General features: G+C 46.0%; 1 protein-coding gene across 2 annotated transcripts in view; it reads left to right on the top strand.

Moving 5' to 3' along the window:
* The window catches only part of CLPB (caseinolytic mitochondrial matrix peptidase chaperone subunit B), a 143,190-nt gene that overhangs the window by 99,136 nt on the left and 25,827 nt on the right, over positions 1-18,227 (top strand). For both annotated transcript variants that reach the window (XM_049619377.1, XM_049619386.1), the window contains one exon: positions 5,858-5,955. In XM_049619377.1, the coding sequence (XP_049475334.1) occupies positions 5,858-5,955 (98 nt within the window). The remainder of the gene's footprint in view (positions 1-5,857; positions 5,956-18,227) is intronic.

Here is an 18,227-nt window from a genome sequence, read left to right as displayed (position 1 = left end):
TGTGTGTGTGTGTGTGTGTGTGTGTGTGTGTGTGTGTGTGTGTGTGTTTAAGCCCTCTTATCCTAGCATTATCTTCTTTGATATTCACAGAGGTAGGCAGAGGGCCAAGACTGGTAGTGACAAGGGAGGAGGCCTCCTCCCCCACCCTAATTTTAGTCCTCTCCCAGGGAAGGGCGTGTGAGCCTCTCTCCAACCACTTTGTCCCCACTTCCCGCCCACAGAGCCCAGAAGGTGTTGGGACTTGACATGATAAATTTTCTTTTTTTTTTTTTTTTAAACATTTATTTATTTTTGAGACAGAGAGAGACAGAGCATGAACAGGGGAGGGGCAGAGAGAGAGGGAGACACAGAATCTGAAACAGGCTCCAGGCTCTGAGCTGTCAGCACAAAGCCCAACGAGGGGCTCGAACTCATGGACTGTGAGATCATGACCTGAGCCGAAGTCAGACGCTTAACCGACCAAGCCACCCAGGCGCCCCTGATATAATTTTCTAGAGAGGTGTTTGGGACCAGAAAAGAGACTAGGAGCTTTGGCCTACAGGTGTCAGCAACATGGGGCATGCACTTGCTGTCAGAGGGCTCTTCTGAGGCAAGAAGAACAGTTTTGTGTGTTTTGTGTGGCCTCAGAAGATAGTCCTTGGGAAGAAGTCCATTTATTTGGTAAATTTTAGTGAAAGCTATTCTGTGCCAGGCCCTGTGCTGGCTCGCAGTGGGTCAGACATAATCCCTGACTTCTAGGAGCCCTCAGTCTTGGATGCAGACAGAATGTTTGACTGCAGAATGATCGGTAAGACAGAGCAGAGGGCCTGTGGGAGCACAAATGATGGTACCAAACCTGGGGTGGGAAGGTTTCTTAGAGAAGCCTGAACCGGTCTTTAAAGATGAACAAGTATTTGCAGGAAGACCAAGGTGGGAGTGGGGATGGAGGGACAGGTTGGGGTTTGTAGGAAAAGGATCTGCCCTCAGTTTAGTGGGGGGAACCCTGTGGAGGGCCATGAGCATGAGGCTAGGTTCTGAACACATTCAGCGGAGTCAGGGTGACCACCTGTTTCTGATGTAGTAGGAGGGGTGTCTCTTTGTAGGGAATTAGAAGAGCTCACTACTAAGGTGTTTTTCCACTCAAAATCTATGATTTTGTCAAACCAAAGGCACTGTGCCAGTGGGCTCCCTGGGTCTTGGTGGGCCAGCCTTCTCTTCTGCCGGCACCATTTCCACTGCTTTACATGGTGAGACCCAAGCCAGCCACTGGTACCAACCAGAACCAGCCCGTACCCCACCCCACCCCCCTTCTCTCGTGGCCTATTGACAGATCCTCCAGAATCTGAAGGAATTCAAGACAAATGGTTAAGGGGATGGAGTTAATAAAATTTGAAAAATTGAGGCCTGTCACTCCACTAAACTTTTTTCAATACCACTGACAGAAACATATTTCCCCAATGAGTGACCTTCCACAGCTGTAGCGGGCAGGCGCAGCCGCAGCAGTGCTGCCAGGAAGCCAGTCTGCTATTTATCAAATATTATAAGCTGGGACACACTAATCTGGAGCAGGGAGAGGAGGGGAGGGGTCCTGCACTATACTGCCTGGGGTGCTCCAGGTGTTGGCCCCAGCCCCAGACAGCCAGTGGGAGGTGACGGATGGCCTGCGATTAGCACTCCCCACCTCCATGCGGCCCTCTCACTTGCTCCCAGAGGCCTGACCCTCTAGACCAGCTGCTCGGCCCGGAGGGGCCCTGGGTGGGAGACAAGGGGAGGTCAGGCCAGGGCACGGGCCATCCTGATGCCCCTGGAGAGGGCAGGCGGGTGAGACCCAATGTGGTTATTTATTGGAGTATAATGGTTTGTGGCCGTTGGTCGTGGAGGTGAAATCGATCAGTTGTAGAAGTCAGGTTCTATCAATTATTACAGCAATTAGTCAAGTCAGAGCATCAGTGCAAGGGTGCGGGGGCTGGGGGACTAATATTAGATGGACATTTTCCATGATGCCCCCACCTCAGCCTTCCTAAAGTGGGAGCAGAAGTGCTGCCCTGAGGCTCCAGAACCTTGGGGAACCTGGCTGGCTTCCCCCCTCAGGAGTAGCTGGGGTGGGGCCTTCTGGGCTAGAGATAGGCTCAGCACTGTTTTAAAAGGCGTCCTTGTGCTGGCTGGCCCAGGTGCAGAGATGTCCTACCTGTCCCCATCCCATCCTTTATGAGAAGTGACATGACTCCTACTAGAAATTACTCAGTGGCCAATGTTTATGGCACACATTTTTCATTCTGTAAGCAAATATAGATCACTGACAGCACTTGTTTGATGCAACTAATCTCACCCTATGTTCTTTCTCCCATTGTCTTCCTCTCTTACCTTCTCTTGCTCTCCCCCCCTCCCCTTTTCTTCCTGTTTCTCTTCTCTTCTACTCTTGGTCCTCTTTTCTTTCCCTTCTATAGGTCTCTGATTCCCCCTTTACTCTTTTCTTTCCCTTCTATAGGTCCCTGATTCCCCTTTTACTCCAGTCCATATCTAGTGACAGAGCTCCCTTTGAGGCTGCCTAAGAAAGGAGACCTTTCCACTCTGCTAAACTGTAGCTCCCTTTCAGCTCTAGCTATGGTCCCGGAAATAGGGGTGGTGGGGCAGGCAGTTGCCATCTGCCACTGGCCCTCGGCCCTTGTGGAGCGCCTCAGTGTTGAGCACCAGAGAGAACAGGAGTGGGCTGGGAAAGCCAGACCATGTGAGCAGGCCCCTTGGCACTCCATTCCTTCCTGGGCCCCCACAGTACTGTCTGTCCCTCCTTCAGCCCAAGTTGTAGTTGTATGGTTGTCTTCCATCCCCATTAGCTTCTGGAAAGCTGAAATTGTTCCTTGATGCAAACTCTAGATAACAGCTAATCTTAAAGACAGGAAGAGGAGCCTGCAGAAGAAATGGTCACAGAGGTGTGAGGAAAACCTGAAAAAGTGGTTTTATAGAACACAAAAGAGTGGCCAAGGTATCAGTTGCTATAGAGTGGTCAAAAAATACAAAAAAGAAGGCTATTCACTGGCTTTGCCAATCCCCCGTCATCCTACATACAGAGCCCTGCTGATACAAAGCACCCAGTCACTGCCAATAGAATTGAAAGAGTGAGGTTCCAGCTGAGCCCCTAAAGACCCACCTACTAGTTACGAAGAACACAGACACCCTCCTTACCAGGGAGCTGGCACTTTATCCTATAAGTAGTGAAAAGCCAGGGAAGGATATTTCAGCAGGAGTGTGTTTTGGCTGCCCTTTTGGGAGTGTGGAGAATTGGAGTTGAGAAAAGCTGGCCATGGGTTTGACTCCTGGTCCAAGCAAATAATTAGCTTTGTAACCTTGGGCTATGATTTCACTTTTCTGAGCTCTAGTTTTTATGTCTATAGCATGGGGATTTTAATTCCTACCTCTCAATAGTGGTTGTAAGGATTAAGTGATGTAATGTACATGAAGTACAGAGCACAGTGTCTGGTACATAGTAAGTGCTCAGTAAATACCTATTATTACCACCACTCCTAGATATATAACCAAGAGACATGAAAACACATCCACGTGAAGACTTGTGCACATACTTTCATAGCAGCATTATTCATAATAGCCAAGGGGGAAACAGCCCAAATGTCCATCAACTGATGAATGACTAAACAAAATGTGGCCTATCCACAGAATGGAGTTTTATTCATCCATGAAAAGGAATGCTGCATTTCTGCTTTCATGTTGTAGCATGAATGACACTACAACATGGATGAACCTTGAAAACATGCCAAATGAAAGAAGCCAGACAGAAAAGGCCATATACTGTATGTTTCAATTTATATGAAATGTCAAGTATAGGCAAATCTATAGGAACAGAAAGTATAGGTTAGGGTGTCTGTGATAATGGCTATGGGCTTTCTTTTTGAGATTATGAAAATGATCTGAAATTAGTGGTGATGATTGTATTACCCTGTAAGTATATTAGAAACCACTGAATTATACACTTTAAAAGGTTGAATTTTAATGGTATGTGAATTCTATCTCAGTAAAAATTATATATATTAATATTTTATATCAAATTCCTATTAGAAAATAGGAATCATGTATAAAAGTATTAATTTTTCTCATTGATAATAAGTGTCCTTGCCCTAGATCATACTTCTTGCTCTCTCCTCCACTCTCTTCTCCCACACCTCTTCCCCTGCAGCCCAGGCAGACAGCCACATGTAAATGCTTAATAAAGCTTACAGTTGTTGGTTGATAAATTTATAGACCTTTAAGAAGCAGAGAGCTTCAGTAGGAATAGTTTTAGATCATGGAACAAATGTTCCACAGCCTAGGATTAAGAAATGCTGAGTTTTGGGGCACCTGGGTGGCTCAGTTGGTTAAATGTTCCACTTCAGCTCAGGTCATGATCTCACTGTTCATGGGTTCAACCCCCGCGTTGGGCTCTGTGCTGACAGCTCAGAGCCTGGAGCCTGCTTCAGATTCTGTGTCTCCCCCTCTCGCTGCCCCTCCCCCATTCTCACTCTCTCTCAAAAATAAATAAATGTTAAAAAATGTAAAAAGAAAAAAGAAGAAATGCTGAGTTTTATAGTCCATCAGTAGACAGTAGCGGGACACACACCTTGAGCCAGGCCCCATGCTGATGTGCATTGGCCTGCATATTTAGTGTTTTCAACCAACCCATTAGATCCTTCTGGCAGGGACTGTGTCTTAACCCTTCTTTACTTCCTGACAACACTTCCTTAGCAAGGAAGAAGATCGAGGAATATTCCATTTAACACATAGTTCTTGAGTATCTGCTGTGTCCAAGGCACAGCTTTCTTAGGTTTCGGTCTCCCTGCTTCGAGAGAAGTGCCTTTGGGGCCAGGCCAGATCTGATTCTTTTGTGTCTCAAGCCCCACACATTCAACGTTTGACAAATTGAATGGAATGGACAGTTTTTGAAGAGGAGAGTGAGGGTTCAGACCTGGGCTTTGAGAAGGAGATTCTAATAATGTGGGGGTCAGAGGAGCCTTTCTTCCATATCTGCCAAGGCTTTGCACCAAGTAGACACTTTATACAGGCTTGTGAGCTGCCAGAACTTAAAAGAGAAACAAGGTAGATGCATGGCCCCCAGCAAGCCCCTTCTTTTTATCATACTTCAGGTTCTTTGTCCTCCAAGCACAGGAACTGATACAGAAAGAAATGCCTGCCCACATGCACATTTTCCTATTAGAAAATAGGAATCATATATAAAAGTATTAATTTTTCAGTTGGAATTGGTAAGGGCATCAAACCTTGGGGCTAGCATAGCCAGGTTCCTGGTAATGCCCACTCCCTTCCAGAGGACTCAGTTAACTCCAGTAAGCAAGAAATACCAGAGGTAAAAGACATTAAAGAAGAGAGAGGAGTGGAGAACAGAAAGAAGGGGGCTGTTTCACCTTTTTTCAGAAAGTCTGTGCTTTAGAAAGGAACCCTCTTATATGATTTTATTAATGAATATTCATCTGTATGCAGATGAGTTTGTTAATGACTAATGCATTGGCATTAGGATATATTTATGTCTTTGGTATATTTTTTAGCATATTCAGCTGTGTGTGTTTGTTTTCTGTGTGTGTGTATAGAGCACACCTGTGTGTACATAACACATGTATGTGTGGGTAGTATGTTTCTGCACATATGTGCATGTGCATGTAGGAACGCCAGTACCCTGACCTCTGTGTCAGAATTAAGAACTCTCCTGTCAGAGCAGCTTGATGTTTGTCACACCATTCTATAATCTCTTAGGGTTTTGTTGCTATTTCCATGGGAATTCCTTACTTTGAAATCAGGGCCAAGTCACCTTTGAGGGAAGGCTGAGGCCCCAATGATCACTCATAGAGTCTTTAACTACTTTTCTTCTTCCTGCCAGGAGCCAACCCCCTTCAGAGGAATGAAATGGGACACACACCTTTGGATTATGCCCGAGAAGGGGAGGTGATGAAGCTTTTAAGGACTTCGGAGGCAAAGGTAAATTTCGGAGAAAGGAGAAGGCCTATGGGTACTCCATGCTGCATTTAATCTTTTGCTCATTAAATGATGTCTGGCTCCACACCAAAGGCCACTTCTCCTTAGGTGATTATTGTCTGTTTTAATACAAATCCAGGGGAAGCCTGGGTGGCTCAGTTGTTAAGCATCTGACTTTGACTCAGATCATGATCTCATAGTTCATGAGCTCGAGTCCCACATAGGGTTAGCTTGAGCCCCGCTTCGGGTGAGCTCGTGCCCTGCTTCGGGTGAGCTTGAGCTCTACTCCAGGTGAGCACGAGCCCTGCTTTGGGTAAAACACAAGCCCCGCTTTGGGTGAGCCCCACATCTCTCTCTCTCTTTGGGTGAGCCCCCCTTCTCTCTCTCTCTCACCTTCTCTCCCTCTGTCCCTCCTGTGATTCTCTCTCTCTCGCCTCTCGCTCGCACTCTCTCTCTAAAACAAAACACACACACACACACACACACACACGCACACACACACACACACATGTATCTATATATACATACACATAATGTGTATATAAACACATACATAAATCTAGTCCCCAGTCTTAATAAGAATAGGAAGCTACCCTTATCATGACCAGGCAGAGGCCTGGGCCACTTCTGGGTTCTGAGGGCTAATCTTCAAATTCAGTTTTTGAGCTAATAGACCTTCTAGCTCCTTTTCATAGGACCGGGATAGTTAGACAAAATCTTTAACCCAAGTACTGTTTCCTCAGTCGTTATGTATTCTATAACCTCAGCAAGTAATCCTTTCCCATCATCCCTCCTTTCAGAACCATTCCCTGACCCTTCCCCTCCACACATAGTCCAGAGAGCCTGGTATAGTCTGAGCCAAAAAAATCTCCATCTTAATTTGATCTTCTCAACCAAACTTTTGAGCTCCCTAAATATAGGCAGCTTTCTGCTCTTCCCAGCCACTGAGCTATCACTCAGGAACTACTTGGCAGAGTCCAGGCATTAGAATCACAAATCTCAGAGCTGCCAGGGACCTCAGAAATTGTCAAGTCCGGTGGTAAGAAATTTTACCAAAGCCTAAACAATTAAGTCAGAGGAAATTAAGATGTTGTGGTTGAGGAGAAGTGGACCAGAGTTGCACCCAACTGGCCTAGCCCTTCTCTCCTGAGCAGCCTCAGGGGAGGCTCTGCTGTGAACACACGTTTTAAATCTCTGAAGCCTAAATCAATGGACTCGTTTTACTCCTGGGGAAACTAGAGCCGAGGGATGTGACATGACTTTGGCTCCAGAGTGAGTTAGTGTCAAACCTAAGCTAATAGACTTGAATACAAGGTCAGGTGATAGGTTCCGTGGTAGGACTGGAACTGGAAGACTTGGTTGCTGACTCTCATTCTTGTGTTCTGTCCAGGATCATGGAGTTTCTGTTGGCATATTGGCTGATGTACCTTGAGATGATTCAGTGTGACAGGTCCCACCTAGTGGCAGATATTCTCTGTGTCTTGAGTAAGAGCACTTAGGTCATTGGACTGAAACAGACAAGATACGGGTTGTGATCCCAACTCTACCACTCACTAACTGGGTGATGTTGGGCTAGCACTTGCTTTCACTGAAGCTCAATTTACCTCTGTGAAATGAAGACATTGGACAGAATGGTTTCTAAGGTTCTATTCTGTATACAATTGTCTACATGTCAGGATAAACCAGATTATGTTGTAATAACCCAGAATTTCAGTGGTGTAAAGCAATAAACATTTATTTTTGGCCTCATGCAGCCTATCCATCATGGGTCAACAGTGGGGGCTCTGTTCATCAAAGGCCTGCAGAGACCAGACTGGCATTGCAGCCACCCTCTGGGATGTTGCAGGTTGCTTGCCAGAGGGAGAAGAATGCTCTGGAGGGTCTTGCATATGCAGTTAAATGCCCAGTCTGGAAGTAGACCCTTCCACTCACAGCTCACTGGACAGAACTAATCCCTGTTCCCACCCAATCACAAGGGACCAAGGGGAGTAATCCTACCATGTGCCTACAAGGGGGAGACTGGAAATGTCTGGCAGCCAGAATTAACCATATAGTTTGTTTCCCTGGGAGCCTTAGTAACTACCCTGCAGTAGTTTCCTCCAGAAGAGAGGAGGTAGGAAGGGAGATGGGCTTTCACAGCACATCCTGAGGGGTGCTTGGGACCAGCAAGAGTGAAAATTCCTAGAGAGCAAGTAATTCCCTCCTCTCTGTTCAGATTTTCCATCCCTAGGAATATCCCTAGAGGTAGAGTCAGTTTGCCCAGGTGCCTTAAAGATATCCCTAAACGTGTTTCACATAACCTTGGACTGCACTCCTGTCATCCCTCAGGCACAATAGCTGTCCCATGAGACCATGCCCTAGACTTGGCCAAGAGAAACCATGGTGTGTCAGGTGGTCTGACATAGGGCAAGTCTCTTAGTGCCAGCATAGGTGGAGGGGTTAGAGCTGCTGTGGGATCCTTAACAAAATTCGGCTGCTTAAGAAGTGGCTTGATGTTGGCCATGTTAGTACAAGGCTAGTGTCCCGAGTAAATAAATGGTGGTTGTGTTCCTCTGTTCCAGTCAGACCCTTCTGGACCACAGAGGGCAATCGCAGACACTACCTTCTGAGTAGACATGGAGCTCTTAGAATCTGTGCAGAGTAGGGCAGCTAAGGGGAAAGAGGAACTATGCCAGAGAAAAAGCCAAAGGCAGTGGGGACATCAGGCCCAGAAAGGAGAGACCACATATAGACACAGGAATAGCTGTGAGTGAAAGGGGGGGGGGGGGGGGGGGAGATTCATTCACTGGCAGAGCTGGGACAGAACCAGGCTCAGTGGCAGCTATCGGGAGGAGCTCCCTAACAGAGCTGTCACACAGTGCACGGGGCTGCCTTTGGAGGCTGGAAAACCACGTAGAGACTGCTTGGGGTTCTGTAACCTCTCCATGGAAGACTATTTCTCTGTTGTCACCTCTCTGTACTTTATGTTTTCATCTGGTCTGAAATGTCCCAACTGTCCACTGAGCATCTCTCCTTGATTGCTGTACTGTCCTGTCACCCCTCAGTTCTCCTTAGGTATTAGCATTGTCTTTCAGTTGCTCAGCATCTACTTTGTCACCCATTCTTCTCTGATTTTTTTTTTCCTCTAAGCTGCAAAAAAACACTACCTCTTCAAAATCATGAGGCAGAGCTTCATGGGAAGAACACTGCTATAGACCTGGTTCTGTCCCACTTTGCCAGTAAGTAAGCAGTAGCTGATCCTCTCTGAGTTCAGGCCTTACGTCTATAACCTAATGACTCAGGCCTGGAGGGTGCTGAGGCTCCAGCCTGAGACCTCATCTCCTGGCTCTTTGTCTAGACATGGGTGACTGCCACTCCGATCTTATCTTACTCTCCTTCTATGCACCCAGCATCCTCCTGCTTCCCAGCCCAGCCTTCTCCACCCTGTAGTCAAATATGTGTTCGTTATGGAAAATGTGTAAGTGTAAAAGTCATATGTGTCATTATAGAATATTTGGAAAGTAAATTAAAGAGAATTAAATAATTTAGTACATGTTTATGAATGTGTGCCAAGCTCTGGGCTAGGTAAGAAGAAGACAGGTGGGTGAAACACTCAAAGAGCTTACCGTCTGGTGAAGAGACAGGCAAGTGAACCATGAAAGTGAACCAGGGAAGCCCAGGGACTGTGGGAATCCAGAGGTGGCTTCGAATCCTACCTGGGGAGATCAAGGCAGTCTCACTGGAGGACAGGGCAACTGAGCTGAATTTCAATGAACATTTTAGCCCTACTATCGATATGTGATCACTATTAATATTTTTAATTATTTATAATAATAGTAGGTATTATTAAGTGCATCTTTTATTAAGTGCATCTAGGTACTATGCCAGGTGCTTTCTCTGCATTTTTTATAACCCTGTAACAAATCCTTGAAGCAGCTCTTATTACCCCGGTTTTATAGATGGGAAAACTGAAGCTGAAAGAAAGAAAGCAGATACTTAACAGAAAATCAGGTTGTTAAAAGTAACTATTGGGGTATGAATCAGAGGATTTACTTTCATGATACTATATTTGCCTTTTCTGAACCTTACGTATATATATGTATATAGATGGCCTTTTTTTTTTTAACCTGGTTGATAGCCTACGGTACATACAGGGGTCTTAAACTTGCAGCCATGTTTTATTTTAACAATCCAAGAATTTATTAAAAATGTGACCCCGTAAGGGTTGGGGGTGTGGATTCCTCCCAGCTCGCTATTATATTTTGTGCTAGCCTAACAGACATTTATATTTCCTACTTGGCCCTGAAGGTGTTTGAGTTATGATCCTAGTCCCATATTTGGAATTTGCTTTTTTTTTCACTTAATATTATTTCTTTTTTTTAAGTTTAATTATTATTATTATTTCTTTTTAGTAATCTCCATACCCCAGCATAGAGCTTGAACTCACAACCCTGAGATCAGGAGTCACATGCTCCTCTGACTGTGCCAGCCAGGTGCCCTGCTTAATACGATTTCTTGAAAATTTTCCCATTTTCAAGTTATCCATAAGCCTAATTTTTAATTTCATTCTGCCTTTTAAAATGTGTCACTTATCTAAGAATCTCTGTCACTTTTTTTTTTAAGTTTATTTCTTTATTTTGAGAGAGAGAGAGAGAGTGTGACCAGAGGAGGAGCAGAGAGAGAGGAGAGAATCCCAAGCAGTCTCTGTGCTGACAGCATGGGCTTGGACCGTGAGATCATGACCTGAGCCAAAATCAAGAGTCAGATGCTTAACCAACTAAGCCACCCATGCACCCCAAAGAATCTCTGTCACCTTTAGTAGCCTACATGATTTTCTCCTTGCTGCTGGTTTGCTCAGTTTCTCTGCTTTGTCTGTGCAGAAGCTTCCTTGGGCCCCCTAAGAAGATTCAGAGGTGGATGAACCCCAGCCCCTGTCCTCTGAGCTGGCCATCTGGAAGTGGAGGATGGGAGAGAGGCAGGCACCCTTGGTTCTGATACCCACAGACTGATTTGTATGTTAGGAGGGGTCCACAGAGAGTTTGTGGGGGCTCCAAGAAAGCATGGATCACCTTCAGGCAGAATGAGCAGGGCAGGCTTCGTAGAGAAGGTAGTTGTGATCTCACTTTGAAGGATTTTGTTACATGGAGAGTTTAATACTTAAAGCTTAGACCATTTTCATGTTTTAACTAAGAGACGAAGGAGAGAGGTAGAAATATATCTCTGTGCACACGATGGCAGATAAAACAAAAATATGGGGAGCTAGTCCATGATGAATATTCAGCTGAGGGGGACGTGCTGGTGCCAGCCCGCATCTCCACTCCCGGATCCTCGTTCCGCAGAGACTCACGAGGAATTTATTGCTCATTTTAATCACACCCAGAGAATGAATTGGCAGGAATATTAGGCAGATAGGCCTATCATATATATTTTATTTGCATATCCCAGTGACAGAATCACAAGCACATTTCCTGTATCCATATTTTTTCATTTGCTTCAGGGATAGCTGGGGATGCAGTGCTCCCCTGGGCCCGCATTCTGGGCTGCAAACCTGGGTGCTGAGGAGAGCCCTCTTGGAGAGAAGGGGTGAGGTACACAGGAGAGTAAGAGGGTTATCTTGCTCCCGTCATAGGGTGAAGTGATACCCTTTCCCCACTTTGCCCAGCCTGCTCCCTGCTGCATTTCATTTCAAGTGCCAACATGCCCCATGCCTGGCCCTGTGCTTGGCCTTACGGGGATGACAGCACCATCTGACCTTCATTGCAGCTTTACAGTGGGCCAGACACGGAGCTGTGTGCTTATGAGGACAAGCTTTTGCTTTCTCTTTTCTTTGTTTTTAACTTTTAAATAAGTTTTTATTGAAATATACTTCTATAAGGTGCATATATCTTAATTATATAGCTCTCTGTATTTTCACAAGCTAAACACAGCTGATCAAGAAACAGACCATTATAGACACTCAGAAACCTACCTTATACTTCCAGTCTCTGCCCATCCCCCAGGGGTAAGCATTACCCTGATTTATTTTAATTTTATTTTTACATAATTTCAAAAATAGTGCGATGAATTCTGTAAATTCTTCACCCACATTACCAATTGTTAACATTTTATCACATTTGCTTTATTGTATATATATATATAGAGAGAGAGAGAGAGAGGTAATTCTTTCTGAACTGTTTAAGGGTAAGTTACACACGTGATGCCCCTTTATCCCTAAATACTTGTATTTCCTAAAAGGACATTTTCTTACCTCAGTACGGTCCTCAAAAGCAAGGCATTAATATTGATATTAACTAATCTGTCAGTGTTATTCACACTTCACCAGTTTGTCCCAATGACTATCTTTACAAGAAAAGAAAATTCTGGATCCCAAATTGGATTTAGTTTCATATCTCTTTAGTAGTCTCCATTAATCTAGAATGGTTCCTCAGTCTTTCCTTGTCTTTCATGACCTTGACATTTAATGGTTTCAAGCTGGGTATTTTGTAAAGTGTCCTTCAGTTTGGGTTTGTCTGATGTTTCCTTATGATTACATTTAGATTACACATTTCTGGCAAGAACACCTTCTGGTGTTTATTTCAATAAAATCATTAGGTAGCCCCATGCTAAAAGTAGGAATAGGAGATTAGTGTTTTAAGTCTCATCTCCCTAAATAGACTGTGAACTCCCTGGGGCAGGAAACAGGTCTTTTCTTACCTCCAGGGTGTAAATTGCAAGCTCTAGAGCCAGACTGCAAAGGTTAGCATATTCTGTCTCTATTACTTGCTACCGGTGGACCCATGCTTTAATGCACTTCATCTCTGTGCAGAGGAGGAAGAGATACACTGAACTTCTTATGGCTGGGAGGATTAGAACAGCTGGTTCCCAGTCAGATGAGACCCAGCAATTGATGCTAACACTAGTGAGTGAGAGTTTGAGGAGTAACGGGATTATTTACATAGGCTCAGATCCTCACCCCACAGGATACTTATTAATTACAAAGGGGAAAATGGTAGTGGAAAAACATGGCACAGACCACCTTAACCCAGTGATCAAAGTCAACATCACCAGTTACAAAATAATCAACATCCTGTGCCTCCTGATATGATACACTAAGAACACAACTCATCTTCTCACTTGAGCCAGTCCTCTTAACCTTCTCTCACCAGTCTTTGAATCAACCCAGCTATTTGCACAGTGACATGATCTGATTTACATATTAAAACATCACTCTGGCAGCAAGGAGGATGGGCTGGAAGAGAAGACAATGGAATCCAGGATGCTGACGTAATGGTCACTGAGTGTAATGGAAGTGACACCTGCTATGTGCCCTAACTTTCTCTACAGGGGTGTATACTTTATGAGCTAGTTCAAGAGATTTTCAAGTCCCTTGGGTGCCTCTCTCATCCTCCAGGCCTCTTTGTTGGACCTCCTGGGCTCCTCTTACCATCATTCCCCCACTCAGCGTTCTTTCCATCATCCCGTGACCCTAGTCTCATCTGTTGCCCCCTGTCCTTTTGGTGACTTTCTTACCAAGTCCTCTCTGTCATTGAAGCTTCAGAGCATGGGAGAAGCCCTGAGATGCTAATTGGGGTCAGTGTCAGGAACATGGGGCATATCTGAGTATATCTGAGAGCAGCCTAAGTGGGCTCTGTGACCCTGACCTCCCATGAGAGGTAAATGGTAGCTTGGCCTTTCTTCTTTCAACGTTTTTTTTTTTTTTTTGTTTGTTTGTTTTTATTTTTGGGACAGAGAGAGACAGAGCATGAACGGGGGAGGGGCAGAGAGAGAGGGAGACACAGAATCGGAAACAGGCTCCAGGCTCCGAGCCATCAGCCCAGAGCCTGACGCGGGGCTCGAACTCACGGACCGCGAGATCGTGACCTGGCTGAAGTCGGACGCTTAACCGACTGCGCCACCCAGGCGCCCCTACTTGGCCTTTCTTCTGTTCCCTCCTCCATACCTATTGCATGCTTGCCCAGGGTCTCATTCTGTCTACTCACCACTCCCACCTTCACCTCAGCTGCCCTTTCAGTGAACACATTGCCACTTTCATTGTCAGACCTGTTCCTTGAGGGATACCCAATAATAGGGTTGCCTGACATACCCCTTCTCCCTGTAACCCTCCCCCAAAGAACCACTCATCTCAGCTACCCACCACTGAGTGTGTGCAGCTAGGCTTCACCCCAGCCTCCCAGCCCTTTCCTGTAAATGCACTCACAGCCAGGAGGGGTGCCATATTAAATCAAGAATGATAGAAACCAGTGGCCACGATTATCCGTCAAGATGCAGCATGGGGAGCTGGTTGCTGCCGGCTCCAGGTGAGGACTTCTGAAGCTAATTGCATGTGGCTTTTATTAAGATGATCACTCCCCCACTTCTGCTCTTGTGGGTGGTTTCTTCCTAGTGCTCTCAGCCCAGTGTCCTCTCCTTCTGCAGGCTGGGTCACCTGCCCTATCTTCTCCTCTAGTGGAACTGTGTCAAAGCAGGGCCTCGACCTCAGTCCCTATAGGCTTCCTCTCCATCTCCTCAAAAAGCCGGAAACAGTAGTAGCCTACATTTATGGAGCCCTTACCAAGTGCCTTCTCCCATCTTACTCTCCTTCCCCAAAGAGAATATATCCAGACCAAATATTTTCCTTTCCTGTGTTCTTTCACAAGCCTGGGCTCATAGCTGATGCCTCAAAAAGCCATTCATTCAGGGGTGCCTGGCAAGCTCAGTTGGTGAGTATGATACTTGATCTCAGGGTTGTGAGTTTAAGCCTCATGTTGGATGTAGAGATTACTTAAAAAATAAAATAAAATCTTCAAAAAAAAAGGCCACTCTTTCATTCAACACATTTTTTAAAAAATACAAACTCTGTGCTAAGCATTAGGAAAAGAGCATGAAGCAGTAAACTTTAACCTGGTTTAATCCCAGCGTCCTATATATTTTTATCAAAAAGTCTGATCCATTTTCAGAAGTTTTTCTAAATAGATATTGAGAACTCCAGGCTGGGGGAGAATCAGGATGTGTCCTGATTTAGGCCACAGGTTGGATCTTTCCCGGGACCATCTAGAAAGCTCCTGAGAAACCGGCCAGATCACAGTATAACCTTTTCCCTATACTCACCCCCATAAAAGCCAGGGACCCTTTACCCTTGCCCAAGAAAATAACAGGAATACTAAACTCATGACATCAGAGAAGAGTTATAGGAGTAGAACTGTTTCCCTGGAGAAGACTTAGGAAGACCACAGGGTCCTAACCAAACCAACAGAGTGGCAAGAAAAGTCATGTTGCCTGTGACAAATGAAAAAGATATGTTCTGTGAGGCCCCACACATCAATGCATGGAAAGCACCTAGAGGCTGAATTTCTAACACATAAGGAAAACTGGCAGGCAGAGATGAGCTGCCTTGTGCAGTTGGAGGTATCCCCAGAACCTCGCTGGTGTTGAGACTGTACCCTACAGACCTAGGCTTCCTAAGGAGGGAGCCTCAAGAGCCATTTCTGGGATAGTGGGGCATCTAAGTGGACTAGGCTCCTAGCTTCTGCTTGATCCAGAGCAACTCTTCATCTGTGGAGCCCATACAGGTTAAATTAGTTAAAAGGGTTCCTGTGTCCCCATCCCACCTCCAAGAAAGCACTGGGTTAAATAGTTATCAAAATGCAGTGAAGGAGAGAAATAACGTTTATCAAAGGCCTTCCAAGGGCCAGCTACTGTGTTCTCTGCTTAAGTCTCTCACACTACCACTTCTGCTATACATTTGCTATGTGCCAGAGACTCTGCCGAGTTCTTTGTGTATGTTATCTCACCTGATTCTCCCCAGCATCCCACCAGGACCCTGGAAGGTGGGTGTGAGTCACCATCTCCGTATTAGAGATGAGGAAATGAAAATTCCGGGAGTTGAATGAACTTCCCCAAGGTCAGCTAGCTAGTAAGTGGATGAGGTGAAGTTTGAATTCAGGTCTTCATGGAACAGAGCTGCTTATTTCTGCCACACAGCTTGCCCCACTATGAGCCAGAAGAGGAGACAAACTTCAGGTGGGGACAACTGTAACAATTAAAGACACTGTTTTTAGAGGGCAGTGCCTTTGTATGGTTCCCAGCACTCAGCCCCTGCTCCACAACCAGTAGTCACCTCATTCAGTTGGCAACGTGTATTGACTCCTTCTGTGAGCCGGGCCCTTGCTATGTGATGGAGCTGTTGAGATGAATAAGACATGGTCTTTGTCACCAAGGACCTCATGGTTGAGTAAGGAGAGACAAACAGGCAGTTAAATAAGTGCTCTGGAGGTCCCAGGGGCAGGCATGAAGCCTTACGATAGGGTCCTTAGACAATGTAGTATTTAGGTTGAGATCACCAGGGCACTTGTAGATGGGAATGCAGAAGACTTTTGTGGTGAGGGAGCAGTGTGAGCAAGGGCTCAGAGGCAGGAATACTCTGAGACCCATCACTAGGAGAAGGAAGGGAAGCAGACTCAACAAACCCTGGCAGTCAGCTTCCATTGCCTCAAGCTGCTTTTGTGGCCTGCCTGACTACAAGCCAGCAAGGCCACTAGCCAATGCAGCACCAGGCAGTATGTGTACATGTCACCATCAGAGCCTTCCAGCCCAGTGGACCTAAGTGCTGAGAGGGTCTGGGTGGGCAGGGAGGAGGAGGAGGCAGATATATGGTGGAGTCGTCAGAGCCAGGTGATGTATGTGGCGCCTGAGGGAGCTGCACAGTGACACTCTGGATTCCAACCGGCAAGCGTCGCTCCACTGGGATTGGCGCCGAATTATTGCTCCATATGAAACCCAGGACTGATGGGAGCTTTCAGTTACAGACTGATAGCAACAGCCAAAATTGGATTGTTTGCTATTTATTTTTTTTAACTTCTGTCAAGGTCACTACTGTAACAGGAAAACACTGCCCAAGCAGCAGGTATTTTTCATCCACTCTGCCTGCAAGAGCAATCTGTAGCCACAACTTTTGTGACAGGGCCTTTCCTTGACAGCTTTCTTTCTAGAAAGCTGTCAGTGTTACAGGGTCTTAGGGGAAAGGAGCCTCCTGAAGATCCATGTCTTTCTGTCCCAGTCCAAGACCTGCTCCCTTCCACCGTCCACCCTGCTCCATGAGCACTTTATCATCCCACCTGCACACTCACCCTCCCTGCCTGGCCCCCAGATAGCCCTCCATTTGCTGCCTGGCCCAGTACTCCAGCTTCAAGCCTCCAGTCACCCAGAAGCCTCCCCAGAATGTTCTGGTCTTTGTATATCCTTCCTTCTCTGGACTCCCGTGCCACTCTGTTTAGCTGTCAATTCTTTCCTCTTATCTATCATCAAATTCACTTTTACAAACATTCACCAGCTGCCTCCACTGTGTCAGGACTCATGCAGGGAGTAAAAGACAGTGCTTGCCCTCAGGCGGCTCATAAATAGATTTAGAGGACAGAGTCACAAACATGCAACAAATTTGTTTTCAATAGTGGGAGGTTTTTGTTTGTTTGTTTTTTAGAGATGGGTATAGGCTAGAAATAGGCACACATGCTTTGGAGGAAAATGATCAGTACTGCCTGAGAAATGTTTGTGCACAGGCCCTGCCTCACCTTCCTCCCAACTTAGAGCTCCCTGAGGACAAGGCCTGGCTCTCCTCTCTTCCCTGCAGTGTGATCATATTCAGGCTTCCTCCTTCTGCCTTCCCTGAAGTGGACCAAGCCCAGGGCCAGACACATACCAGGCAGTCAGCAGTGACTAGAACCCTCTGGGTTCTAGTCCTCCTATCCACCCTGCCTTTTCCATCATGGCATGCACAGGACAAAACAGACAGCAGTTAGTGAATAATTGTGTTTAATTGAAATGCAGTATCATGGAAGTGGAGGGTGTTCATAGCTCTGGTTTAAAAACAAAAGGGGGGCGCCTGGGTGGCTCAGTCGGTTAAGCGTCCGACTTCAGCTCAGGTCACGATCTCACGGTCCGTGAGTTCGAGCCCCGTGTCGGGCTCTGGGCTGACAGCTCAGAGCCTGGGGCCTGCTTCGGATTCTGTGTCTCCCTCTCTCTCTGACCCTCCCCCATTCACGCTCTGTCTCTCTCTGTCTCAAAAATAAATAAACGTTAAAAAAAATTTTGTTTTTAAATAAAAACCAAAAGGTTTTTGGGGTACCTGGCTGCCTCAGTCAGTGGAGCATGTGACCATTGATCTCCGGGTCATGAGTTCAAGCCCCACATTGGATGTAGAGCTTACTTTTAAAAAAATGAAAAACAGGGCACCTGGGTGGCTCAGTCAGTTAAGCGTCTGACTCTTGATTTCGATTCAGGTCATGATCTCATGGTTCATGGCTTTGAGCCCTGCTTCGGGC

The sequence above is a fragment of the Panthera uncia genome, chromosome D1, assembly GCF_023721935.1.
Source record: "Panthera uncia isolate 11264 chromosome D1, Puncia_PCG_1.0, whole genome shotgun sequence".
In the NCBI taxonomy this organism is placed as follows: Eukaryota; Metazoa; Chordata; class Mammalia; order Carnivora; family Felidae; genus Panthera; species Panthera uncia.
The sequence above is the reverse complement of the archived record's forward strand: the minus strand, read 5'-3'. Positions and strand labels throughout refer to the sequence as shown.